General features: G+C 46.6%; 1 protein-coding gene across 4 annotated transcripts in view; it reads right to left on the reverse strand.

The window, feature by feature from the left end:
- Nucleotides 1–7,976: 7,976 nt before the first annotated feature.
- Nucleotides 7,977–27,595, reverse strand: part of FRMPD2 (FERM and PDZ domain containing 2) — a 97,418-nt gene continuing 77,799 nt past the window's right edge. For 2 of the 4 annotated variants that reach the window (XM_042240818.2, XM_015104497.4), the window contains exons 23-29: nt 26,614–26,707; nt 25,756–25,841; nt 23,790–23,937; nt 21,135–21,349; nt 18,304–18,402; nt 14,539–14,882; nt 7,977–10,371 (exon numbers count right to left, since the gene is read on the reverse strand). In XM_042240818.2, the coding sequence (XP_042096752.1) occupies nt 10,275–10,371; nt 14,539–14,882; nt 18,304–18,402; nt 21,135–21,349; nt 23,790–23,937; nt 25,756–25,841; nt 26,614–26,707 (1,083 nt within the window). In that variant the 3' untranslated portion in view covers nt 7,977–10,274. Of the gene's footprint in view, nt 11,544–14,538; nt 14,883–18,303; nt 18,403–21,134; nt 21,350–23,789; nt 23,938–25,755; nt 25,842–26,613; nt 26,708–27,595 lie in introns of all 4 variants that reach the window. The other 2 variants (XM_042240820.2, XM_060406791.1) reach the window with 1 other exon arrangement.

Genomic DNA, 27,595 nt, shown 5'->3' on the forward strand with positions numbered 1-27,595 from the left:
GCCTAGTTTCTGGGCCTAGCACATGGTCAATGCCCCATAAATATTAATTGATCAATGCATTAGTTGGTTGCTCACCCATCTGCAGAGCAACGGTCTACTGCTCTGCTTGCACACACACACAAGCCTAAGGAGAGAGTCCTTAGGCTTTGATGGGAGAGTTGCTAAGTTGGCAGGGAAGCCTGCCACAATGCCCTGCCTTCTACTTCCAGCTCTGCTTATTAAGAGTCAAATAATGATGTGGCAGAAAGTGAACTGCAAACACTGCCAAATTCTAAGAGAGGAGCTGGACGCATGTCTTTCAGGCCTCATGTATTTGGTCCATTTGGTCTGTGCCAAGCCCTGTGCTTTGCAGCAAAAATCCAGATGTGGCCATCTTACTGCATCTTATTAGCTGGACAGAATAGGGTGCGTGCAGAAGGCAACTTCTTTGTTCTTTTCTAATGTCTTTCAAACTCAATGCTCAGATGCATTTTTTCCCCCGGGCATCTTGCATATAAAACCTTGGGCAGGTCTATAACTTTGAGCACCCAGAACAGTCCTTTTCAGTGTAAGACTCCCTCTGACTTCTTATCTAACTCTTGGGCTCTCTCTGTCTTGAGGCCAGGACTGCTTTGGGCTAGAAATAGGCATAGGAAGTGGGCACTTCAGTTTCTCCTTTCTTACCCAAATTCACACCCACATTCTACCCTCCAGACCCAGCATCTGACACCTCTGCATCTGGAATCCAACACAGGGCCCTCTGCTGACTGTTTGTCCTGAGAAAATCCTGGGCTTACCCTAAGAACTTCCTCAAGAATTCCTTTTTGAGATACCTCCAAGGGCAGCGCCATGGCTTGGGCGATGTTGCCATTCGCCAGTTGTTTACCATGTCCTCCCTCTTTTCAAATGACGAAAGGGCCGCCCTCAGGTCATTCTGAAGCTTCCTACAGAACGCGCCCTGCCAATACATGAGCAGTCATGGCATGGTTGAAGCAGAGTAAAAAAGACCACTTTTCAAAATTAACCTCTTTTATTTTGAGATTATTGTCGATTCACGTGCAGTTATATGAAACAATACGGATGGTCTCCTGTGCTCTTCACTCAGTCTGCCCCAATGGTAGCACCTTACAAAACTAACAGAACATCACAACCAGGATATTGACATTGATGGATCCATCCCTCTTGTTCAGATTTCTTTTACTTGAACTCATTTTTATGTGAGTATTTTCAGTTCTATACAACTTAAAATTTACATACATAATACTGTACATCAGCTGTGTTTCAATTTTTTGAAAAAGTTCTATATAATTTTATCACAGGAGTAGGTTCGTGTATCCACCACCACAATCAAGATATGAAACAGTCTATCACCATCAGAATGGTGCCCCTTTATAAGCACACCCACTTCCCTCCTACCTGCCCCTCCTCCCCTGCTGCTGCTGCTGCCAAGTCGCTTCAGTCGTGTCCGACTGTGCAACCCCATAGACGGCAGCCCACCAGGCTCCCCTGTCCCTGGGATTCTCCAGGCAAGAACACTGGAGTGGGTTGCCATGTCCTTCTCCAATGCATGAAAGTGAAAAGGGAAAGTAAAGTCGCTCAGTTGTGTCCGACCCTCAGCGACTGCATGGACTGCAGCCTTCCAGGCTCCTCCGTCCATGGGGATTTTCCAGGCAAGGGTACTGGAGTGGGATGCCATTGCCTTCTCCGCCCTCCTCCGCTGCTTCCTCCTAAATCTAGAGTAACCACAAATCTATTCCCCATTTCTATAACTTTGTCATTTTAAGAATGCTATATAAATGGAATCATGCTGTGAAAACTTTTGCGATTGACTTTTTTTCCGGCATAATTCTCTAGAGATGCGTTCAAGCCTGAATCAATAGTTTACTCCTCTTGGTGTGAATGTACCAAAGTTTGTTTAACCATTCACCTGCGTGAAGGGCATCCAGATTATTTGCAGTTTTTGGCTATTACAAATAAAGTTGCTATAAAGATTCATGTACAAGTTTTTGCTTGAATATGTTTCCATTTCTCTGAGATAAATGCCTAATATGCAGTTGCCAAGCCCTATGGTAATTGTATCGTTTTTATAAGGAATTGCCAGTCTTCCAGAGTGACTGTACAGTTTTATATTTCCATCAGCAATGTATGAATGACCAGTTTATCCATATCTTCACCAGCATTTGATATTGTAATTATTTTTTACTCAATCATTCTGATAGGTGTATAAAGATATCTGTGGTTTGACTTTGCATTTCTCTGATCACTAATGAGATTTAACATATTTGCATATGCTTCCTTGTCATTTATGTATAATCCTCAGTGAAATATCTGTTTATTTGCTGTTTTCTAAGTGGATTTTTGGTATTCTACTCTTAAATTTTGAGAGCTACATTCTAGATACTAGTCTTTTGTTGGATACATAGCTTGCAGATAATTGCTCCCAGTTTACAGTTTGTCTTTTCATCCTCTTAATAGAAACTTTCACAGAGAAAAGGATAGATTTTTCATTGTTCCTTTTATGGATTGTGACTTTGATGTCAAGTGTAAGAACTCATTGCCTAGCCCTAGAACCCAATCCAGGGTTTCCCAGGTGGCACGGTAGTAAAGAATCTGCCTTCCAATTCAGGAGACACAAAGGATCCAGCTTTGATACCTGGGTCAGGAAGATCCACTGGAGGAGAAAATGGCAACCCACTCCAGTACTCTTGCCTGGAGAATCCTATGGACGGAGGAACCTGGAGGGCTGCAGTCCATGAACTCGCAAAGAGCTGGACACGACTGAGTATGCGCGCAACGCAACAACGCAAGGTCCAGTCCTTTCCTTTTATTCTTCTAAAATTCTCACGGCTTTACAATTATATGTGAGTCTCTGATCCATTTTGAGTTTGTTTTAGTTTAATGCCGGGAGCCAGCATGAGGAATTCCGCCCGTGACAAGGTCATGAGGAAGGAAGCTGACATACACAAGGTCTGATCAGACTTCAGGAGTTCACCCTGGCATTTCCTGAGCATCCACCCCCCCAAAAAATAAGAATCTGCCTGCTTTTCCACTCTTCTGATATTCTCTGGAAAAAAGTCAACTCTCAGGGCTTTAGTCTTCTGCATTTGAAAGGGATGTTTCAGTTAAACCCCCTCTGACAGCTCTCTAGCTTGCCCAACAGGTTCCCCAGATCTCTTACAGCTTGTGAATTGCTTACAGCCCCCCAACCTCGAGAGGCACAAAGCTTAAAAGTGTCTTAAAGATACAGAGCCTTTTCTAAAGAGTTAAAAATCATATCGGTGATGGGTTTTCACTGTTGACTCAATGATTGCTGCCAGGCCTCCATATTCTTTATCTTTTAGGCACCTGGGAGGATGTTAATCAATGTAAACAGGATATGGAAAAAGATATATAGTAGTTTTGATGTTAACAACACTAGACTTTTGAGTTAATTACTTTTCTCTTTGTTATATATCACTGCACTCCTCTTGTGTCCTTACTATGTAAGAATGTAACTTTATTTAGTGCTTTCTGAGAATGGCACCAGACTTTGGGAAGATCAACACAAATAAGTCTTCTGGTTGACAAACCCTTATCAGAAAAAAGGCTGTAAAATGTTAATTGGCCCTTTTGGCCGGAAGATGATGTAAGTTACCTAAGACTTGTGTATACCACTAGGTATGCAGAGAGAAAAGCCTGGTTTTGATGAGTCTGGACTGCTAACACTGCATAATTTTGTATTACCCATTAATCTCTATGTACAATCAAAAAAAGGTATAAAAGGCCTTCTGAACAATAGGGGCCAGAGCCAGTCGCTGGACTGGTTTCCCCCATGTCTCTCTCTCTCCTTTTCTCCTTTTCCCTCCCTCTGCTCTTTAATTTCAGGCTGAATTCCCGTCTGGGGCGCGGAGGCTTGCCAAGTCTACTTACTTGCCCTGGCTGTTAAGACCCACGCGAAAGGGAGCCTAAGGTGAGGCACCCTTAGATATTCAAGCGAGTGCTGGTGGCCAAACGTAAATGGTGCAAATTCCTTGTCTGGAATTTTATTGGTCTTCTGCGTAATCCAAGTTATTCAGCCCTCTTTCTCCACTTAATTTTCCTACTACACTATTTCTTCCTAATCTAATCTTAAATTAATAAATAAACAAGTCTTTCCTCGCCAATGCCGTCCACACTTCAAATTCCCTGGATCCACCGGGGCTGGTCCCCAGCAGTTTAAGGTGTAAAATCAGTAGGGTTAATGGGGGATTTCTGTTGTTTTGTTGTGGGTGTGTGGGTGTGTGTGTGTGTGTGTGTGTGTGTGTGTATGTTCATTTATTGAAAGGCCATTTTTTTCCCATTAAATTTCTTCTGTACCTTTGTCAAACATTAATTGGGAATATTTGTGCAGAGTTATTTCTGCATTCTTTATTCTGTCCCATTGAACTACATGTTTATCCCTCTGATAGACTATACTGACAAAGTATAGATTATACTTTGATTATTGTAGCTATATAGTAAGCCTTATTATTTAGTACAGTGATTCTTCTCTACTTTTTCAAGATTATTTTAGCTATTCTAGGTTTTCACCTTTTCAGAACATTTTTAAAAATAAAAATATAAAATAAAATGTATAAAATGGATTTTAGAATAAGCCTATCGATGTCTAAAACATGCTTTCCTGGGAATCTGATAGGAATCACATTAGGCCTGTAAATTAATCTGGGGAGAATTGACCTCTTTACTGTGTTGAGTTGGGAAGGCCATTTTTGCTCTGCAGTTTAGTGATGAATGTGTGTACGTTTGAGCAACCTAATACAAATAGTGTGCTGGCAGATAATAGAAGCTTAATAAATATTTTTGGCGAAAAGGAAGGATGGGAGAGCCTGGCAAAATCTTGAAAAGCTTGCATCAGTGGTTCCCAAATTTGGCCACACATACAATCCTCTGCCGACAGGAAAAGTACAGATTTCTGGGTTTCACTTCAGCCGGCCCTGCTGGTTCAGATTCTCCAGGGTTGAGGCCAGTGGACCTCTATTTTTAACACTCTCTGTAACTGATTCTCAGGTACAGTCAGGCTTGAGAACACAATACAGAAACTACACTTGGAAGCAGTTTGCAGGCAATGAGCTGAGCCCCTTAGGACCACACTGTTCTTTTTGATATTTGCCCTGAAACAAAGGAAGTGGCAGCTGAAATCAAGTTCACTTAAGGCAAATGAACAAGTCCTTCAAGAAATATGGCTCAAAATGCGTAAACAGCCCTGGAGGGAGGGGGAAGGTCCTTTCCTATAAGGAGAAAGAGTAGATTCATTTTGAAACTGTTGCCACCCATTTCTTTTCCAGAGAAAATAAGAAACCAGAGTTCAGAGGACTGCAAGCAGTTGCAAAATTGTAAATACTGTTACTAATTCACTGCATTGACTGCTTGATTAATCCCCTAAACTTGAGGCCATGAAACTGTGCAATGGGGCCCCGAGGGAGCTGACTCCAGCCCTGAGTGTTGGAAACAAGACTGTTCAGATGCCTGTAAACTTCTTTCCAAATAACCTTTCAGACTTTTCTATTATAAAAGAAAGTGAAAGTGAAGTCACTCAGTCGTGTCTTTTTGTTTGTTCTTTCTCTCTGCTGTTTCAATTTTTTTAATTTTCAGCGTAAAATTCATTATTTAAGTAATAAATATACAAAGTAAAGGAATTTTTAACAAAATATTCCCCTAATTCCATCACTGAAACACTGGGCAATTTCTACTAATATTTCATTGGCTCACCTTCCCCGCTCTTCATTGTATTCCTCTGTGTGCTTCTCTGTTGCTTTTTATTCAACTAGCATACAATTTGGAGTTGTTATGTCAGACATTTTCCTAAGTTGTGACTTTCCAGTATTTACTTTGCTTGTTTCCTTGGCTGCGTAATATTCAATAGTGCTAATATACTCGAACTGCTCTTTTTCGCCATGTTGTCTTTAGTATTACCATATTTTATCCTATTACCATTTCTATTCTATTCTTTTTTTAAACAAAAATAATTTTTAATATTTTTACTGATATATTCTAAGGCATTCCTGCCATTTTTAGTTTGCTGTTTTACTCAAGAATAATGAGACAAACATCTTAAACAGATATTTTCTTATTCTGAATTCTTTCTTTGGGATAAATTCTCAGGAATATCATTGTTAGGTCATTGGGCATAAGTATCCTTATGGCTTTTGTTATTTCTGAGAATACCAAATTCACCAAAATTTTGCCAAAATTGGATAGTACCTTTTAAATTTTGCAAATGTGGTAGATGCAATGTATATATTGGCATTCATTGTTTTTTATTAGAATGTGTCTAATTTGTATTTTTATCATATACATTGTCTGTTTAAACACTTCATTGCTCTATTATAAATTATAATGACCTTTCTAAATATTATAGACATTAATCTGTATTCACAATTATGTACATGTTTCCCTATCCACTGCTCCTACTTTTACATTAATTTTGTCATTGTTACTAAACAGAAGTTTTAACTTTCCCAGTATTGTCAACTTTGCAGTTTCTGTTTGTTACATGCTTTGTCTGTTGCAGGCTACCAGAGAAATTTACTACGCCTCCGTAGATCTGGTAAAACCAGAGTCTATTTTCTTCCAGTTTTCCTATGCTTTTTTTTTTTTTTTCCAGTCAAACTCTGTGTAGTTTTAGTGGATGAGGTGAATTTGGAACCTAAGTCATCTTTTCCAGCTGTTTCAGTTCTGCCTACGGAGCTAGCCTCTTCCCCTGCACTGACTGCCGTAAGCCCCGGTCGTACAGCACTTGGTGTTCCTTGGCTCACACTGCGGCCCACCAAGCCTGTTTCCTGTGTACGCTTGATAGCTCCAAGTTTTAGGACTTTAGTTTTTGCTCTGGTGGTGGCTATCTGGTAATAGTGGATCCGCCATTTCACGCTTCCTTTTTTCTTAGAGGGTCCCATCTTATTTTTCTTTCCTATAATTTTTAGAATCAGAGCCCAAAAAGGAAAATATTCTTAAAAGAATGTATAACCATTTGGAATTGCATGGGGAAAACCTAGACAGATAACAAAACATATTACTCCCATAGCCTTTGAGCCAAGTCTCTCTTCAGATTTCTGCAAGGGATCTGGGGGCACTTTGAATACCATGGAAATTCCTTCAACCGATGGAGAACCCAAAAGTACCAGCTGCAACAAAGCATGTGTCCCAGAAAGTGTGACCACTGCACACTTCCGGTACAGTGAGAATGTACTCTTTATTGGTTTATCTTGATGTGAGAGGTTGATTCTCAAATTCTTCCACCAGAGGAAGTCCCACGTTGAGCTCGCAGGGGCCCATGCATGCGCCTGCATTCACACACACACACACACACACACACACACACACACGCACGCACAGCTTTATTCAACATAAACCCAGAACTAAAGAGGGTCGCAATCACTATTCAAAAAATGAGTTTCAGAAGTGACAAGCATGCTTTTTGGTTTTTTTTTTTTTTTTTTTTTGAAGTTGCTTCTTAAGTGGGCCAGACCTTCCATCCCAAGTCACCTTCTCAGAGCCCTGCTGGCCTCCTTCCTGATCATACAGTATGTGGGTACATTCTTTAAACCAAAATCTGAGGCTCTTCCATGTGATCAGGGTCAGAAGGATGTCCAGGCAGAAACCCCCAGGTTCTGCCTCTGGAGATTGTCCCACTTTTTCTGTTCACCTAACACAATAGCAGCTTTTATTGGATTGCTTTGCCATTTGGCCAGCAGCCTTCCCTAAACAGAACAGTTCAATTGTCTTTTTAATCTTACTGGACAGCAGTGGTTGTCTTAGCCTCAGAAGAGAGAAGCAGGAGGGCGCATGACATGTGACGGAAAGACGTGTGTGTTATACAAGTCCACGTGGACGGGCACATTCTAGGGGAAATGTGAAATTGCACCAAGAGGGTAATCAGACAGCAGCAGTGTGAACCTGCCCCTCATAGCTGTGTGAGCTCAGACAAATCAAATCCCTTCTAAGCTCCATTTAGAAAAGAGGAATAAGAATGCCACTCAAAGTTGAAGATTCAATGACGTCATTTATAGAAAGTACCTATATAGTATTACTGTCTTAATATCTAAAAGAACCAAATAAAATAGTCTGTTACACAATTTTAAAGGATGCATGACTCCATCCATAAGCAAAGTCCCATTATACCCTCCCAAACGGCTCTGTACTTCCAGGATGAAAGAGAAAATGTATACAACAGAGGCCCTTAACCTTTGGGAGATTTATTCTCCTGGAGAACTTGGAGAATGTTAAAAGTTACTTTTTCCAAAAGATGCACCAAGTCAACATTCTAACTGCAGAGCTCCCCACCTGCCTCGAAGCACATCTGTGGACAGCTCCGTGGAGCCCAGGCTGGGAACTCACGCCTTGAGCCTCACCGCCCACAGGCCCACCTGCTGTCAGCAGGGAGAATAAGGGACCATGTCAGGACTCAGCTTAACTACATCCCAAACCATCATCCATCGGAGGGCTATTCAGTCCACCCTGAATCTTGACATCTCTGCCACGAACCAGTGCTTCTCCTCACCCCACCTCACACCCCGTGCTCGGGCACAAGCTCTTTGTCTACAAGGGAAAAAGAAGGACAGTGTATTGAATGCGTTAATAAGGCTGCATCATCTCACTGCTGTAACGTCCTCCTTTATGATTTATGATTAAAAGCAGCTAACACTTTTTGAGTTCTCACTACATGCCACAGAGTGTGCTAAACACGTGGCACAGATTGTCATCTAACACTCCCAGGAACAGCACGAGGTGGATTTCATCGTCTCCACAGGCCAGTCAGTTAGCTGCATCTTAGATGGTTTAAAGGGGCTACCCTTGTGGCCCAGCTGGTAAAGAATCCGCCTGCAAGGCAGGAGACCTGGGTTCGATCCCTGGGTTGGGAAGATCCCCTGGAGAAGGGAAAGACTACCCACTCTAGTATTCTGGCCTAGAGAATTCCATGGACTCTACAGTCCATGGGGTTGCAAAGAGCTGGACATGACTGAGCGACTTTCACTTCACTTCACTTCATTTCACCAGACGGTTTAAAAGTCACTTGCTGCAGGTCATTTAGTCCGTGAGTGGCGGAGCCTAGCTTGGAGCCGTGCTCTCACGACTCTGATCTCTGCCTCCTCCCTTCGGGGCCCTGCAGATCTCCTAGGACGTTCCGTAAGTACTGACACTTTCGGTCCTTAACTGCTTCCCCACGGACCCCCAAAGCATTGCTCACCCTATTTTCTTTGAGCTCTCCAGCCCTGAGGAGCCCCCTCTAGGAAGATTGCCCTCCACGTATCAGCTGCTCTCTGCTTGCTTTACACTTTTGTGAACCCGTAATGCATCACTCCTAAAGTTGTCAGAGTGTCAACTCTCCCATAAATGACATGCAGGGTCTTCAAAGCCTCCATGTCATCCTCTCTATTAACGCATTGCTTCCTATTTCAGATAAGAGCCAGCCCATGTGTCATATTTGAATTTCAAATATCCACCCACCTCATCGGTTTGCCTGCCACTATCCTTTGAGAGTCCAGCTCAGTCATTTGTGATGAAAATGTAGCTGGGACCCAGCGTAAATGGAAGTGAAAGAGCGTGTCTCAATTAGACCTGAATCTCCACAGCCAGTGCCTCGGTAAGTGCCAGTGTGCCATGAAAACGCGCTGATGTGAACGCTTCTTGAACATTCAGCGTTTTTCAAATACCGGAACTACCTGTGTTGTAGGCACACGAACAGAATTCGAGAGTGTAACGCTCTCCACTTGCAGTCTGACAGTTCCTGTGACACTTACTCCTCCCGGGCCTTCATCAGTCTGATCTGACTCCAGCCTGGCCATCCCAGGTTCTGGTAGCAGTTCGTGTGAACAGTTTGGCTTTCTTGATCAAGAAAGAGCTCACTGTGTTAAAACCACAGGGGCTCTAGAGAGGCGCCACACCACGTGTCTCCAAGACTCTTCTCTGAAATACATTTAGCCCACGGGAAGGCAGAACTGCACCAAGTAACCACGGAGCGAGCGCCGAGGAGAGACAGTGAGCCTGGCCGCGTGCTGCAGGCAGCGGAGGTCCATGAAGGGGTCCTGAAGTGGGAGACCTGGGGCTGGATTCCGACTCCATCACTTACTTACTGATGACCCTGGGAAAGTCCTGAATGCGCCATCGGTATAGCGTGAAGTGTCAGGGCCTAGCGTTGTTGCCTCGGAACAGGGAACATGATGAGTACCGTGAAGAGGTGTGACTCCAGAGGGGAAGCACGGGGAATGCTGTAATGCCCATGGACCACCACCCAGCCAGAGTAGAGACACTGACTCCCTCTAGGAGAATCTAGCCCAGCTTCATTCCACCCAGAGTGCTACCCACCTGAGGGGGCCGTCATCTGTGTCCTCAGCCTCCTCGATGTCTTCCCACTCGCTCTCACTCTCATGGACACTCCTGGAGGCAAAGACTGTGAGAAAGTACCCCAGAAACAGAACTGTGGTAAGGGAATGGTCCCTGAATCTGCCTCCAAACATTCTCCACAGGGTAGCCAGTCTCCCAGTGAAGGGTTGATAGTAAGATACACTCCATCCTCCGAGGTAGGAGAAAGGGTCCCAGGTGGAGGGTGCATGTCGCGTTCCTCATTATCACTGTACAGTTCAGGACTAGAAACCAGAAACCCACGTGTCTTCCAGGGTTGATCACAAACCCCACTCCCCACCTTCCCTTGCCTTCAGGATGCCGTCATGACATGTCACAGGCAGGCCAGCCAGGCTTCAGACAGTTCCTGCCAGAGACCCCTCTGGGGCCAGGAGGTGAACAGTGAACAGGGTGCGGCCCTTGACCTTGAGGAGTCCATGATTGAATGGGAAGAGTGGGCAGTGAACAGATGTTACAGTCAGGTAGTCAGTGCTACAGAGCAGGATGCTATGAGAGTGGGCGAGCTCCTTGCTGAGTCCAGGAGATGGTGGGGGGACTCGCCAGAGGACACGGATCAAAAGCAGAGCTCTGACCCATTCTTCATATGGGAAGACAGTCAGACCTCAGGCAAGTTTATTAACTTCTCTAGAGCCTTGGTTTTTTCATCCGAAAAAATGGGAAGGTCACGAAACTTATAGGAGTGTTGGATTGCTTAAGTTAAATAATTCTGATACAGCCAGCCATGGCTCCTGGTACAGGGTAAGTTCTCAGTAAATGGAGGAGGCTGTGATAACTACTACGATTATAGTTCTTTCAACAGAGGAATTAGATGGAAAGGTCCAAAGCAAGAGGCTCAGAACAACTCAAGCAGGTGACCTTCAAAGCACTTTGTGCAAATATCAGGTCCTTTTCTGAGCATTTCAAAAGTGCTTATTTGGAGAGGCAGCTAGCTGGAGTGACATTTACTCCCTGCGTGACATAGGAAGCAGGTGAACGGCGAGGCTCATTGTCTGGCGACGAAGATGCAGAAGCAATGGCAAAAGAATAAGGCTTCCAGGGGTTTCCAAAAGTCACCACACACTCCGTTTTGGTTAGAAAGAGCAGTTCATGAAGATGAAGAGCATTTTGCACAGGGCTTCCAACAATGCAAAGAAGGTACTCAGAAAATATCTGTAGAGAGTCTGGTTAGAGAAGATGAGTAGGAGAATCTACAAGAAATGCAGACAGGTTGATCTTTGTACCAAATACACAGGTCCTTGTTTATCAGCCTCCTTACCCACCCCCATATCAACAGGTTGGTTTTGTCAGTATCCCCTGCCCTCCCCTTCCCTTTCCTGCAATACGTCTTTCCCTTAAAATCAGCGCTGGCAACTCCCTATAGCCAAGAGCTCCCAAACACCCGTACAGGTGGCCCTCCTTCTGGTACAGCCAGAGCAGCTATCTCAACCTGAGTTTTGCTGTCAAGCAGACATCCTTTCTGCCCATGAGAGATACAGGGTTCAAGTAAGTGTGCATTTCATGTAAATATACACACACTCGTGTGCTTAAAAAGGGTCTCTATTCTGTAAGGACATTCACTTTAAGAAAATATTTTAAAATCTCTAATCACTTTAAGAAATTGGTTTAAAACCTTAAACTACTTGACCAAATTGTGTAGAAAAATGTGTTTCTTTGTAAATATAGGGAGGGAACATCATGGAAGCTTTACCAAAGGACAGGAAATCCAGCCTGGTGCCCAGGCCCATTCTGTTCCCCTCCCCCAATCCCTCAGCAGCCAACCTGTCCCACCTTCCCTGCCAAGAAGCAGGTGGCAACAGGGCAACGCCTGGCTGTCCACACCTCACCTCCACGACTGTGCTCCTCCAATCTTTCTAATAATATCCATGCTCTTCAGATGGGATTTGGGGCTCTAGCTGCTGGCCCCATCAGGAGAGAGATCCAGGGAAGCCATCAGCCTGAGACGCAAGAAGCAAAGCTGCTGGGTGTCTGGAGAAGGGTTAGTGATCTCCAGGGTGATATTCTGGCCATTCTGGTGACATTCTTACCTCAGGGAGAATCACTGCCTTTCCATCCACCCTTCCACCCAGGCTCCCGACTGCTCTTGGAGCTCTGACCTGGGGTTTGCTTGTGGATGTGGGAAAAGAGAGGTGAGGCAAGAAGAGGCATAGGAAGTCAAACACTGTGTTTCTTACATGTTTTGCAGGGATCTACTTCTCTATAGCAGTAGGATGTGTACAGTGTGGCAAAAGAAGAGAATAGGGCAAGAAAAGGAGAATTTCATCTTCTCCATGAACACTCTGGGTTTGCAAGGGTGCTGCAGCCACTTGACTGTGGAAAGTAACCACCTGGTAGGTGGTAAGATCTGGCAGTCTGCTGGGCATTTCAATTGATTGGGATCTGTCTTTAGCTGGAAATGGCTGAGGAAAGAGAAGGAAAACTGCGTTGTGTAGGGTTCTTGCTGTGTGCCAGGCTCTGGGCTGGCGCTCTGCATGCATTATTTCTTTTGAAGGCCACAGCACACTTTGGAGTTACCAAGGTCTTCATCAACATTTGATAAGCCTCAAGCTCAGAGAAATCAATTCACCAGATACGCTAGTAAGTAGTAGAGCTGAAACCAAGGCTATATGATCAAGAAGTCAGTAGTCTTTTTGATCTAAACCACTGAAAGAAAACTTCACTCACGGATGCCAGAAGCAATGAGGCAGTTACCTGGGGCAGTCACTTCAGAACTGAAATGCGGACATTCAAGGGAGATCCACAAAGAACCACAACCCCACCCTGGAATCCTAGTTCTGACCCTGCCCAGGAGCTGGGGGAACAGAGATTGCTGGTCATGTGCCATGGTTTCCCTCCTGTAGGGGGAAGCCACCAACTATACGTGCTTCAAGTGCAAGCTAAGGTTCTATTGGAAGAGAAGCTGATACAGTTTAGTTTTGTTTGGCCGGCACAATACAGCATACTTTTAAAAAATTCTATCTGGATGCTCCTGGGAAACATGCCTGGCTTCTGTCTGTCACAGATTGAACGCTGTCTAATTGCATTACCCCAACTGCTTTATAGATCGTGCCACCTACTAGTCCCTATAGATTTATCCTTATCAGCCTTCTAGGATGACAACAGTTAAGAGCCATTTAATGTCAGTGGGTTTATAGAGTGTCAGACATGAAACATTGTTCCCCGTTGTTTGGCTGTTTTGTGCCCATGCATCTAACTAACACCATGCCTAGGGGCAATATCGTACCCTCTCTCCATATCCGTACCCCTCTCTTTGCTCCTAACAGGTTCCCAAACACCTTGGATATGTGTAGTAAATACTCATCAAACGGAATGAAAGAGTTTGTTTTCCATCAGAACAGGACTGAGAAGTGGAAATACTCAGGGGTGGATGAGCACAAAAATGCAGACTAAGGTAAAAACAAGTGGTTATTGAAATGAGCATTACAGGGCCTCCCTCGTGGTCCAGTGGTTAAGAATCTGTCTTGCAGTGCAAGGGACACCGGTTTGATCCCTGATACAGGAAGATCCCACATGCCTCAGAGTGATAAACCCCAGCACCACAGCTACAAGCCAGCACTCTGGAGCCTGTGAGCTGCAACTACTGAAACCCGAGTGTCCAGAGCCTGCGCTCTACATCAAGAAAAGCCACAGCAATGAGAAGCTCTGCGCTCACAGGAAAGCGTAGCCCCTGCCTCACTGCAATAGAGAAAGCCTGCGAACAGCAACAAAGATCCACCACAGCCAAAAAATGCTATTAAATAATCTTTTTTTTTTAATGAAGGCTTCAGTCTGGTTTTGAAGATGTAGTTTTTTTCTTTTAAGCTTCTGTTGATTATAAAGCATCATATTAGCTATAGAGGTGATGGTGCACACAAGGGAAACTCTTTCTTATCACAAAGCTTCAAGAGGCCATTAGGGATGCAGAACAAAGGTTTGTATGCAAGGAAGAAATCCCAAGGCCTGCCGTCTGTAGTCTCCAAGGATACTGGAGGACCACGGGGTGGGGTTTGCTTTCCTAAAATCTCACAAGTTGTGATTACCTCAGCTCCAGATTTCATGTTCCTCTTCTTTTATCCTCCCCTCCAAATGCCCAGAACCCTCCTGGCCCAGCAAGCATCTGAGCCATGTTATTAATTGTTTGCTTGTAATTTCTAGTGATGACATGCATACAATTTACAATATGTCTGCAAACGGACTGAGCCTTACCTTCCAAGTCTCCCGATATCACAAACTGAATCACAGTTTTGCCTCAAATCCTTCTCCAAAGAGGTAGCCAGTGCTGATGCCTCCATTTCTTGGTGAAGTCTGCGTAGATGAGGGAAGGAATCCCGAGGATCAGTCAAGGAAGTGGCCCAGGGTCTCTCTGTGTCCTGGTCCCATTGTGCCTCTTGGGTGGCTTGTTGGAAAGACTCTGGCCGGAGACCCAGGCCCTCCCCTGTGTCTGGGGAGGCACTGTCCCTCCGGCTGTCCCCCTGATCCAGGCTGGGGCTCTGCTCCAAGTCAGCGCATACTGCCCTGGGGAATTCTTTGTCTTCTACGAGCACAGGTGTCTATTGAAAGAAATACCACTGATTATTGGATCCATGGTGCACACTGAGCAAAATCTAAATGTTGCTTTTGTACCAGCTGGTACCACAGTTGGTACCAATTCACCTCTTTTCCGTGCTCTTCAAATGAGTGCCTAGACTCGCTATTTCTGTGTCCACCTCTTCTTCCTTGCACCCACCCGAACCAGGCTTCTGTCTCCATCACTCAACTGAAAGATGTCTAATTAGGATCTCTAGTTACCTACGTCTTTCTAAAGCCTAAAGATGATTCTCTGTCTTCATCTCTAACTCTCAGCAATGTTCAACATAATGGGACCCTCCTCCTTCCTGAGAATGTCCTTTACTCATTTACTCTACTTAAACACTGAGTTTGCCCTAAGCTCCACCCTTATCCGAATCACCTCCAAGCCTCCTTCTCAGTCTCATGCATTACCTCATTTCTTTGGACCAGACTACTCAGTGTTGGGGTGTCGCATTGCTCACTTCTCAGCCCTCTTCTTGACTTTTTTGGTATTCCTCCCCGAGATGATCTCATCAAATTTACAGCTTTCAGTGGCATTATTTGCTGGTAATTTTGAATTCACATTTTCCAGCCCTAGCAGATATCTCCATTGAATGCTCAATAAACATTTGTTTGCATGCTATCAAGAACTACTGCTTCTTTCCACATACCTTAAACTGCTCCCTCCAAGCACATCCTGTCTTGGTAAGTGGCGCCACCATTCACTCAGTCACTTGAGCCAGCTCCATTCCCGGTCTTCCCACCAATGTCTAGTCTAAAAATCATCCCATGGGCTCTACCTCCCAGAGTATCCTCAATCTGACTCCTTCTTACAGCTCTCTGGCCATAGCCCGAGTCTAAGACACAAAATGTTACCTGAATCCCTGCCAGATTACCCGCCCTACTCCATCTCTCCTGGCAACCTAAGTGACCTCTCCAAAGCGTGGGCCAGAGGAGGCCATATTTCTGCTTCACCCTTCATCCTCCCACCTCCCCAGCCCAGTGGCTTCCCGTGGCAGCCAGGATGGAATCAGCACATCACCAAAACCCACAAGCCCTACATGATGCAGCTCCCAACCCCCTCCACAACTCCCCCGCTTCCACAGTTCCCTTCATTAGCTACTGTCCAAGCACAATCCTTATCTCTGTGTCCTTCAAAAATCTAGGTCTTTCCTATCTCAGAGCTTTTGTACTTGCTATTCCTTCTGCCTGAAATGACCAACTCCAAATGTTTGCATAGCTGCCTCCTTCTTGTAACTATTCTAATTCTAAACCAAAGTCTCCCTTCCTTGGTCTTCAATCAGACCTCTGGAGCCAAGTGAATGAATGAAAATTCTTCTTCCATGTGGCCCTCAGGCATGAGGAGAGAAGCCTGCCCACTATTCCTCGCCTCAAACCCTCTCCATTGGACACTTCTGGGTTCTCTGGTAGAAGCTCTTCTCCAGGACAGGACAACTGTTTCCTCGGCATTTACCAGATATCTGAACAAAGACACAGGGTACCAGCCCCTCGGCCTGATGATCTTTGAGTGTGTGAAATTTGACCCTCTCCCACCCTGTTCACTTGCTTAACACAATTGCTATCATCTACCTTCTTTTCCAAACTAGCAGCTCTCTGATTTCCTTCCTATAGCTCTTGTCTCACCAAAGTTGGTATAAAATGACCTCTTAGGGTCCAAGCATCTAGAATACGTGGGTCACCAAGTCCCTGTGCTGTCTCTACCAACTGTCACCCTCAGTGATAGTGATTGATTTTATACATGGCTTATCCACGTCTCAGATGAGGAATCATGAGACCTAGAGAAGTTAGGCAAGTGTCCGAGGTCCTTGCAGCAAACAGAGCAGGTACACAGGTGTCCATGCAGACCCTCCTCCATGAGTGAGGTCTGCTGGTTGCTGGTGGCTCACAGCAAGCCCCTCCCAGGAATTGTGTTCGGCTTAAGGGAACTGCCTCAGCCAGTTAGGCCCCTCCCTTGGGCAGCTCATACCCCAGTGCTGTTTGGCGCAGATAGCAAAGGTGCAGGCTCTTTTGTTCCAGTTAAGGACAGCTCTGAGGGGCCATCTCAGCTTCAGAGCTCCCTCTGGGCTCAGCTGAAGCCCCTATTGCAGCTGAAGCTCACTTACTTCCCCTTCTGCCCAGCCCTGCTTCTCTCACCCTCACAAAGGGGTTCCCAAGAGCTGTCCCCCTCCACCTCCGGCACTCCAGGCTCTGGCACAGACTCTGTGTCCTGCAAGCTCAGCAGGTGGCAATGTGATGGGTAACGCTAAGCGTCAACCTGGCTAGGCCATAGAAAGTGAAAGTGAAGTCACTCAGTCATGTCCGACTCTTTGCGACCCCATGGACTGTAGCCTACCAGGCTCCTCCATCCATGGGATTTTCCAGGCAAGAGTACTGGAGTGGGTCACCATTTCCTTCTCCAGGAGAGTACCCAGATATTTGTTCAAATACAAATCTAAATGTGACCCTAAAGGTATTTTTTAAATGAGAGAGTTGTCCATATATCAGTAGACTTTGAGTGATGCAAATAACCTTCTATAACGTGAGAGAGCCTCATTCTGTCAGTTGAAGGCCTTAGGAGAAAAATGACTGAGATCCCCCAAGAAAATATGAGTCCTGCCTCCAGACTGCCCTAAGATTCACACTGTGCCATCAACTCTCTGCTAGATTTCCAGTCATCCAGCCTTTTCCACGGAATTTAGACTGGTCAAGCCCCGCGACAGGGAAGCCTGGTGTGCTGCAGTCCATGGGGTCACAAAGAGTCGGATACAACTGAGAGACTGAACTGAACTGAAGCCCCATGATTACCCGAGTCAGTTTCTTAATCTCTCTCTCTCTCTCTCCTTCTCTCTCTCTCTACACACCTGCACACACATATCCTATTTGTTATATTTCTCCCAAGAACCTAATACAGGCGTCAACCTAACAATCTGAATTTTCCAGATTCCAATCCCTGTCTTCTCTGCACCAGACTATACATGCCTAATCCATGTTTTAGAAGGGTGGAATTAGATCCTTCCTATTTCCCCCTCCATTTCATTCTTCAGAATGGAAATTCTTACCTCCCCTTTATCTGGTTTTATATGCACTCCCCTTGTTCCTGGTTTCCCCTCTCTGATGCCTGGCTGCCTCTGATGCCAGAGAACCCAGCTCTAGAAGTTTCACAGTCAAGGTTTAAATACGTAACCAACTATGGGAAGACCCAAATATTGGGAGAGGCAGAAGGAGAGAGAGGAAGAGAGAGAGAGGGCCTTATGAGCTTCTCACAGGCTAGTTGAGGTTAGTGAGCTATGTTCCTGCCCCAATGAAATAAGACGGCATTGAACCTTACTGAAGGCAAAAATTAGGCTTTTCAGGACCCACCAGACAAGAAAGGGGTGCCTGAACATGATGCAAGTGGAGAGAGCAGAGGGCAGCACCCCTTACCTGCCAGCCCTGGTCCATCTCAGGCAGCGCACCTGGAGGGGGTCGGCAAAGCAGGAGCGTGACTTCCTGTGAAGCGCCTCGAAGTAAATGGAGCACCTCCTACCAGAAACCAAAATCTACGGTTAGTTGTGGGGCTGGCCTGGCTGTGGGGGCGTCCTCCTCTGTGTTCCCCACTATCTCTCTGGCCTCTCCTCTCCCTACCTCGTTCTGTGTCTTGGCTGCAGAGAACTTTGGAGAACACTGCTGTGGGCCTGACTTCCCCAAATGCATGGATCCAAGGCCACAAAATGATGAGCCAACTCTGAGCTTTAAATGACCAAGGTCTGCTCAGGGCCTTTGCACAGCTGCATCTGCCAATACTGATGCCTCTTCTTCAGAGAGAAAGAGTGATTCTAGCAAATGACTCTTCCCATTTCAATGTTCATTGCTTCTCTACCCTGCTCATATCAGGAGCTATCAGTCACATAAACTCCACCACTCCAGTCTCTAAAGCCTGACCGTCAGCCCCGAGCTTCTGCCCAGGCTCAGCTCAGGCCCTCGGAACTTCTCATCTGTGACGCTGCAGTGACCTCCTCTCTGCTCCCTGGCCCCTCCACCCTCACCCACCTCCCTTCCTCCACATTGCTAATGTGCTATCGTTCCAAAATGCAGATATCATCAGGTTCTTCTGCCGAACCCCCTCTCTGGCTCACCTCACCCTCAGCATAAGCACCCTCAGCACCCAGAACCTGTCTTACCTGCTGCCTCTCTCCCACTTTCTCCTCTCTGCCCCCACATCTGTAGCTCCCACCATAGTGACCCTCTTGCTTCAAGCCATCCTATAAGCCCCAGGCGTGAGGTTGCCTGAGGAGCTCTTATTACCTAACTAGACCAGGACTTCTCAGCGTCTCAGCACTGCTGGCACTTTAGGCTGAATAACTGTTGTCAGAGCTGTCCTGTGCATTGCAGGGTGTTGAGCAACATCTCTGGTCTACCCATTAGATACCATTAGCTATGACAACCACAAGCGTGTCTGGGCTTCACCAAATGTTCCAAGAGGCAGTTTCACCCCTACCTGGGAACCGCTGATCTGGATCCTACTCAGCGCCCCCAGCTACAGTGGACAGCCACAGAAGGTCAGTGCCCCCAGCTATAATGGACAGCCACAGGAGGTCAGTGTCCCCAGCTACAGTGGACAGCCACAGGAGGTCAGCGCCCCCAGCTACAGTGGACAGCCACAGGAGGTCAGCACCCCCAGCTACAGTGGACAGCCACAGGAGGTCAGCGCCCCCAGCTATAATGGACAGCCACAGGAGGTCAGCGCCCCCAGCTACAGTGGACAGCCACAGGAGGTCAGCACCCCCAGCTACAGTGGACAGCCACAGGAGGTCAGCACCCCCAGCTACAGTGGACAGCCACAGGAGGTCAGCCCCCCCAGCTACAGTGGACAGCCACAGGAGGTCAGCCCCCCCAGCTATACTGGACAGCCACAGGAGGTCAGTGCCCCAGCTACAGTGGACAGCCACAGGAGGGGCTCCTTCTCAGCCCCCTTGTGCAAGCAGTGGAGCGGGGCTTTTCTCTCTCATGTACTTCCCGCAGTGAGTGTTGTTCTTGTCTATCCCACCAGCCCCATGAGTTCTGAGCCCCTACAAACTGTCCGCCTGTGTGTCTCCAGTCCCTCATACAGTTGCTGGCCCAGCAGCAGTTCTCAGAGGACAGTTCTGGATCAGATGAAGGGTGCAGGATGGATGGAGACACCCCCCTCTAATCTTGTTCCGAGGATTCTCCATCCTCCCCCATCCCTCCTTCATGCACCTTGCTCTGTCCCCTGCAGGCGGACCTGCATCACGGGCTACAGAGAAGCTTTCTGCTGGGTTCGGCCAACGAGTGGGTGAGCAGGGGTCAGACCCGAGGAAGAGGGGGACGTCCAGGTTGGCTTTTCTGACGATGTGGTTATCATGGAATCATGATATCCCTCAGCTAATTTCATAGCTCATGTCAGCGAGTCTACTTCACCAGCTCACTCAGTTTCTGCACTTCGTAGCTGCTTCTACCCACTCCCTCTGGACTTGGGGGAGAGGCTAGATAACTGCACCCCCCACTCTCAGCCCCAGGGCTCTACACTCTCCCTTGAGTTTCCCAGCAACCTCCACACCTTTATCAAGCTTTCTAAAATGGCCCAATTTCTGCCAGGACCTTGACTGATACGTACAATACTTCACTGAGATGTTATGCCATAAACATCGTTGTTGTTCAGTCACTAAATTGTGTCCAACTGTTTGTGACCCCATGGACTGCAGCACGTCAGGCTTCTCTGTCCTTCACTATGTCCCGGAGTTCACTTGGATTCACGTCCATTGATGCCATCTGACTAGCTCATCCTCTGCTGCCCTCTTCTCCTTTAGTGTTCACTTTTTACTCTCTTTTTTATCATGTTTTTTATCATAAACACAACAACCTACACAACTCTACAGGTCAACGCTGTAAATTTAATAGAGAAATGGGAACGAGAGGAGAAAAGGACCTACAGTGGCCCATTGATTCATGCCCACCTCTGGGAGTGAGTATTAGGAGACCTTCAGCACAGAAGTCAGAGTTTTATCTTGAGTTTCATTACAAACCTAACTCGAAACAAGGCTTCCTCAAGGTCAGATACTTCAGAATGGAGATGAAAATTTTAATATGAGGATGTTCTGCCAGTTTCTCTCTTTATGTGATTCAAGCTCAGACTCCAGGTGTGATCTCCAGGAGCCCAGAGTATTCCTCACTGAGGGAGGGTGGCCCTGGAAGGAACGTCCTCAGCCCACAAACCTTAGTCCACAAACAGGACTGCACCCCTCACGTCCTCCCACCTGGAAGTCCAGGCCTTCCGTGGACCTTCCATTCACGGCCAGGATAATGTCACCTACTGCGATGGCCCCATTCTCCTCTGCCGGCTGCCCAGGGAAAAGCCGCTTAACCATCACGAGACCATTCTTGAGGTGGCCGCAGTGCTCGCTCTCCATCTGCACAAAACTGAATCCCAAGCCACTGGCATTCTTTTTTAGCTTGACTTCAAACTTGGGGCCTGCATCATGGGATGTGAATGAGATCCATCCTTCAGTAAATTACAGATGAAATTTGCCAGCCTCAAAATGCAAATTGTCAAATAGATGAATTATTTCTGTTTTATGTTAAAAGATTTCATTTTGTTCACTTTTATACAGCGTCTGTTATACATTTTATAGGTCAATGCCATCCAATAGAAAGATGTGAGCTACATATGCAAGCTATGTAGGTAATTCCAAAGTTTAACCCAACATATCTAAAATATTACCTTTTCAACATGTAATCAATGTGAACAAAATTATTTATGAAGTATTTTACATTCTTCTTATGAACTAAATCTTTAAAACTTGAGTATGTATTTTATCAATTTGGATTGGCTACACCTCAAGTGTTCAATAGCCACATGGGCAAGTGGCTACCATATTGAACAGAGTAATTATAGATAGCCAACAAAGTTAGATGTAAAGATACAATGTATCAGTTCATTTCAGTTCAGTCACTCAGTCGTGTCTGACTCTTTGTGACCCCATGAATCGCAGCACACCAGGCCTCCCTGTCTATCACCAACTCCCAGAGTTCACTCAGACTCATGTCCATCGAGTCCATGATGCCATCCAGCCATCTCATCCTCTGTTGTCCCCTTCTCCTCCTGCCCCCAATCCCTCCCAGTATCAGAGCCTTTTCCAATGAGTCAACTCTTCACATGAGGTGGCCAAAGTTTCAGCTTTAGCATCAGTCCTTCTAAAGAACAGCCAGGACTGATCTCCTTTAGAATGGACTGGTTAGATCTCTTTGCAGTCCAAGGGACTCTCAAGAGTCTTCTCCAACACCACAGTTCAAAAGCATCAATTCTTCAGTGCTCAGCTTTCTTCACAGTCCAACTCTCACATCCATACACGACCACTGGAAAAACCATAGCCTTGACTAGACGGAGCTTTGTTGGCAAAGTAATGTCTCTACTTTTGAATATGCTATCTAGGTTGGTCATAACTTTCCTTCCAAGGACTAAGCGTCTTTTAATTTCATGGCTGCAGTCACCATCTTCAGTGATTTTGGATAGCCATCTACAATAGACCCATATCATTTAATAAAACTTGTATCTCATATATTCCTGTTACCCTTTTAGAAACCCAGTCATCTTTTAGTGTACTTGAAAAAAACTTTTGGAATAACTAGATCATGACAATAATTATGGCCAACTCTATGAAAATGTTTTTGCTGCCATTTTGTTTGGCCCTATGAACTGACATAGACAAAACAACTGCTTCTGGGCACCCAAGGTGGACACAGACTCAGGAACTTTTATAGTCTGGCAGCCAAAGAGGTCCCTAGGCCTCCCCTAGTCTGCCTGGACCATCCCAATAGAGGGGCAGAGCTCTAATTTATAAACTCGGATTTGGGGCAAGAATGAAAGTGTCTGAAGCAGTTAGGTTCGGGGATGCCACGTGACCAGTTTCAGCAGCAGCATCTGACCGCCGTAGCTCACTCTGCAGTCAGTTTCTCAAAGGTCCCCCGTGGACTAAGCTGAGGAACGATGGAAGAGCAGACGGGCTTATTTCACGCACACGCCTTCCCCCTCCACCACGTGTGTGTGCCCTGACTTATGCCTTCAGAAAAATCTCCATGAAGGGGTTGAAGAGCGGTTAAGCTCCAAATCATGATATTTTAAGGGAATAAGTGTCTTCCTGCTGCTGCTGCTGCTGCTGCTGCTGAGTCGCTTCAGTCGTGTCCGACTCTGTGCGACCCCACAGACGGCAGCCCACCAGGCTCCCCCATCCCTGGGATTCTGCAGGCAAGAACACTGGAGTGGATTGCCATTTCTTTCTCCTATGCGTGAAAGTGAAAAGTGAAGTGAAGTCGCTTAGTCATGTCCGACTCTTAGCGACCCCATGGACTGCAGCCCACCAGGCTCCTCCATCCATGGGATTTTCCAGGCAAGAGTACCAGCAGGAAACAAAACCATAGGGAAGTCAGAAAGGCAACCCATCAGAAGATGTGCTAGTGTCCCTGTATTAGCATTTGCTTTTTTAAATGCTAATAACTAGGCTAGGTTTCTGAGCACCTTCCTCTCCTCACCCACCTCAGCATTCCTCAGATTTTGCCAAAAAAATCTTGGCTGAAATATGGACATTTGGTCAGAAAAGGCATGACCCTTTCATTTCAATTTCAACCTCAAATACTTATACACAAGCATTCCAGCAGCTGATCAGAAAACCCCAGAAGGCTTTGGGGCAGAATTATACCTGGTCATCGTATTTTGGACAATGCATTTTTTCCCCAGAAATACTTCATTAGATTGCCTTCCATCACATCAGAAAGTCGGCCCCGTTATAACCGCCACTGCTCATTATCTTTTGAGAACCCAGATGAAGCCTTCCTGCGTTCCCTTTGGCGATGACAATTCAAAAGCAGCATAGGATGACATGACAATAGTAACGCTCAATTCTCTCTCCTCTCACCATCTGTCGCTGAGACACTGCTTGCAGGCCTTCCAGGCGAGACTGTTGCCAAGGAAACAGCCGTGCACTCCTCTCCCATCCTGTCATTAGCAGAAGGACACTGCTGTGCAATCCTGGGGCCTCTTCTCTCTAAGACCAGTCTCGCAACCTAGAAGTGTGGGTGGATGAACTCAATTTACACCTCATATGGAAACCAGGAGGTTATCCCTCCACACTGCAAATGCTTCATAATTTTTTTTGATACTTCCAGTAGCTGCCTCATTTGAATCTCAAATCAAAATCTCCAATCTAGCCTATTTGTTGGGGTCCAGAGCCACATCTCCAACTGTCTATTGGACAAATGATCCTGGAAGTAATGCACGTACTTCCGTTTCAGTATATTCGAGGCCAAATCATCTTCGTCTCGCTCACCCTCCCTTGCCCCCTCCTCATTCTGCCTAAAACACTCCTATTGTTGCCTTTGCTCTCTCAGAACCCAGAACTGTCCCTCAGCTAACCTCCAGGGGCCACATTTGCAGCAGCCCAACTCTCTTCCTTCCACCCTCCAAATACACATCTGGCTTCCAAGGCTTGCATGTTCTCCACCAGAAACATCCCCCACAATGTTCCCTTCTCCATTCCCCCTCCTGTTGCCAATGGCCAGCAGAACTTGGGCAAGCACCCTCTCCCTTGACGTCCTGGACCCTACCACCTCTTCCTTCAGTCCATTCCCCTCAAGGTTACTGGTGGATTAAAATAAGACATGAGTTGAATGTGCAACACTCTTGATTAAAAGTCTCCAGTGTTTTTCATCACCTAAAATTCAACCCCTCAGGACAGTATCCCGGGCTCCGTCGATCCAGCCTCCCCCTTGGTTTCTGGTTCAGTTTCCCACCCTCCTCCCCCACACTGTATGCTCCCATTAGCCAGGGCACGATCCCATCACCTGGAAGCTTATGATTCTAAGCTTCCATTCAGGGAACCCGACCCTGCCAACATCCTCCTGCAGCAACGGTCGCTCAGCACCAAGCCTGTGACCCCAGCGTGACAGTCGCTACTGTTTTCACCACTAGTAGGCTGGCCAGATACATTTCCTAAGCGTGCCCACTAGCAAAGTTCTAAAGAATAGAGAATACTAATAAATGATGACTGTTTCCAAGATATGTCAACCATGGCCACCAAGACAAGTAAATCTCACCACAAACCAGAAGAATGCTTTGGGCAAGGAAGCAAAAAGAGGCCCTTCCTTGCCTCTGTTTGCCAGAGGGTCCCAGGGGTTCTCTGCATTTCTGCCAACTGCTCAGTTGCCAAGAGGGAGACCCCAGCTCTCTGGCTTAGGACCCTGCAGCAAGCAGAGGCTCCCACTCCCCGGTGGAGGATGGGACAGAGAACAATAACATCCAGATGCTGCCTGCATACCGCACAGAAAGAGAACTTAAAGTTAATGCTCTGGGCATCCTGAGTTCTACGTCATTGTCATTAAAGGACCCCCAGGGCAGTGTGTCCTATAATTGCACGAGGTGATGGGACTGTCACGAACTTGGGCCGTGGCGGGGTGTCAGTGCATGCCAAGGCCAGTGCCGAGAGGCCCTGAGAGCAGATGGAGGCATTGGCCAGCTACGGCTGGAGCTGAGGGTATAAGAGGACGGCCGGAGCCAGGCAGGAGAAGTCCCTTCGCTTCATCAGCTCAGCCCAACTGTCTGATTCCAGACTCTAGGCAAGTGACAGCAAGATTTTCAGGGCTCCCTACGGGAGGTGAGCTTCCCTGCCTGGGAACATCTGCCTGCTTCCTCCTGACTTTGACACCTCCAGGGAAAAGTGCTGCTGAAAGGTAGATGTGAAAGGAGAAAAAAGCAAACAGAAACGAAAGTCTCATTTGTTTCCTGCCTACCCGTCTCGCACCCAGAGGCAACTGCAGCTTCCGATGTTGCCAGGAAATCTCTGGAGGGATGGGAAGCTCCCCAGTAACCAGCAATGTTGCACTCACCTGTCCAGAGCCCTTGAGGCACTGCACAGCCTGCTTGTGGGTGAGGCCACACAGACTCACTCCATCCACCTGCAAGAGCCGGTCACCTGGGAGGGGGAAGATGTCATGTCCCCGAGCTCCTCAAGCTGCAGGAAGGACTCTTTGGGGAGACTTTGCCCAGCACCTCTCCATGCAGCCTCAAGGAGGAACAGGGAGCTAAGCTGGGAGGAGCCCCGACTGGGCCTGAGTACTGGCCCCTTGTGAACACCTCCACACGCAGTGGTCTAGAAACTTCTGTCATTGGCACAGAGTAGTTAAGCCAACTAACAAGCACAGCCTTGTGCTTTTTCTCAACTCCTGTGAGACTATTTCTGAAAGTTTTTGCAAGTCTCCTACAGGGAACATTCCTCTCTCTCGGATAGTTTTTATTCCAAAAAAAGGTCAGGGAGACCCGGCTGATGCCAGGGACACTGGAATTCTAGGGGAAATGTATGTAGGTAAGATCTCAGTGCCTTTTTTAGCTCCATTCTGGCCATTTTGGAGAGCAGTGAAAACTCTTCCCCTTCCTTCAGAGCAGTGGGCTTGAGGAAGGGCAGATAGGAGGCTTGCTAGAGCACTACTCCCATGAAAGCCAAGCGGCCACAAGCTTATTTAAAAATCTTGTATTTTTAAACCACCTGTGTTTCCCAAGTATTTTGAGCCCCATGTTACGTGTCAGGTAGGTGGGCCAGGCTAAATCATCTTTTCCAGGTGAAGAGGCTGAGAGCTAGAGAGACAATCATTTGTACAGGGAACAGAGTGAGAGTTGGGCAAAGCTTGCAGGCTGCAACCCCCAGGCCAGGGCTCCTCACACCGCAGAACGCAGAGCCCATCCCTCACCCTGCAGGATCCGCCCTTCCTTGGCAGCTGGCCCTCCAGGAACGATGGATTTCACGTAGATACCTCCACAGAACACACTTGTGTTAATTCCTCCCTGGAAAATACAATAAAAAAACTCACCAGCCATTTGCTCCCCTCCTAAAGGGGCTTCCCCAACCTCCCTGACTCAGAGAGCCCCCATCTGCCGTGCACCTTTACCTATCACCTCCTATCCATGTGACACCATCTTACATATTCACTTGTTCATTTAGGCTATCTTATCCACTGAGCAGGAAGGTTAGATGCTCATAAGAAGTGTAACAATATGAGCTGGATGAGAGAGTTGTGCTGTACCCAGCCCAGCACTGGCCCACGGCAGATACTCAGAAATGAATCATATCAATGTACCACTTTGTGTCTCCATAAGCAGAGGCCAGCAAAGGTGGATACAGCTATGATCCAAAAGGCTGGTGCCTGGCCTATCCCATGCGCTTGTGTGTCGATCTCCGTACGCAAAGGCAGAATTCAACTACACAGTGCTCCGCAAATTACTATGCTTTTAACTTAACAATAGATCACTAAGGTCCATACCATCACTAGACAAAGATCTAACCCTTTTTCTTCTAATTTTTCCATGCAAGTATGTACATACATATAAAGATCCAGTGGGGCTATACCATTTATGTACAATCTTTATCCTCACTCCTCCAGGGTCTGCCAGATGGAGCTCAGGAATCAAATGCAGTGTCCATCCTGAATAGAAGTCTTGCCAACCTGACTTTGTCCTGGCCTTGGACATGGGAGCATGAAGCCCCACTGTGTCCCTGCTGCGGATGTATGGAGACAACCCCACTCATCTTTGGCTTGTGTCCCTGAGTCCCCACCCTGCCACCCTTCCTTATTGTCCAGGGCAACCTTAATTCCAACCATGCTCCTTGGAGTGTCTGCTCATCCCAAGTGTGTCATTAGTCCCCCAGTTTCACCCTCAACTCCTATTCCCCAC

Source organism: Ovis aries, chromosome 25 (assembly GCF_016772045.2).
Source record: "Ovis aries strain OAR_USU_Benz2616 breed Rambouillet chromosome 25, ARS-UI_Ramb_v3.0, whole genome shotgun sequence".
NCBI classification, from domain to species: Eukaryota; Metazoa; Chordata; class Mammalia; order Artiodactyla; family Bovidae; genus Ovis; species Ovis aries.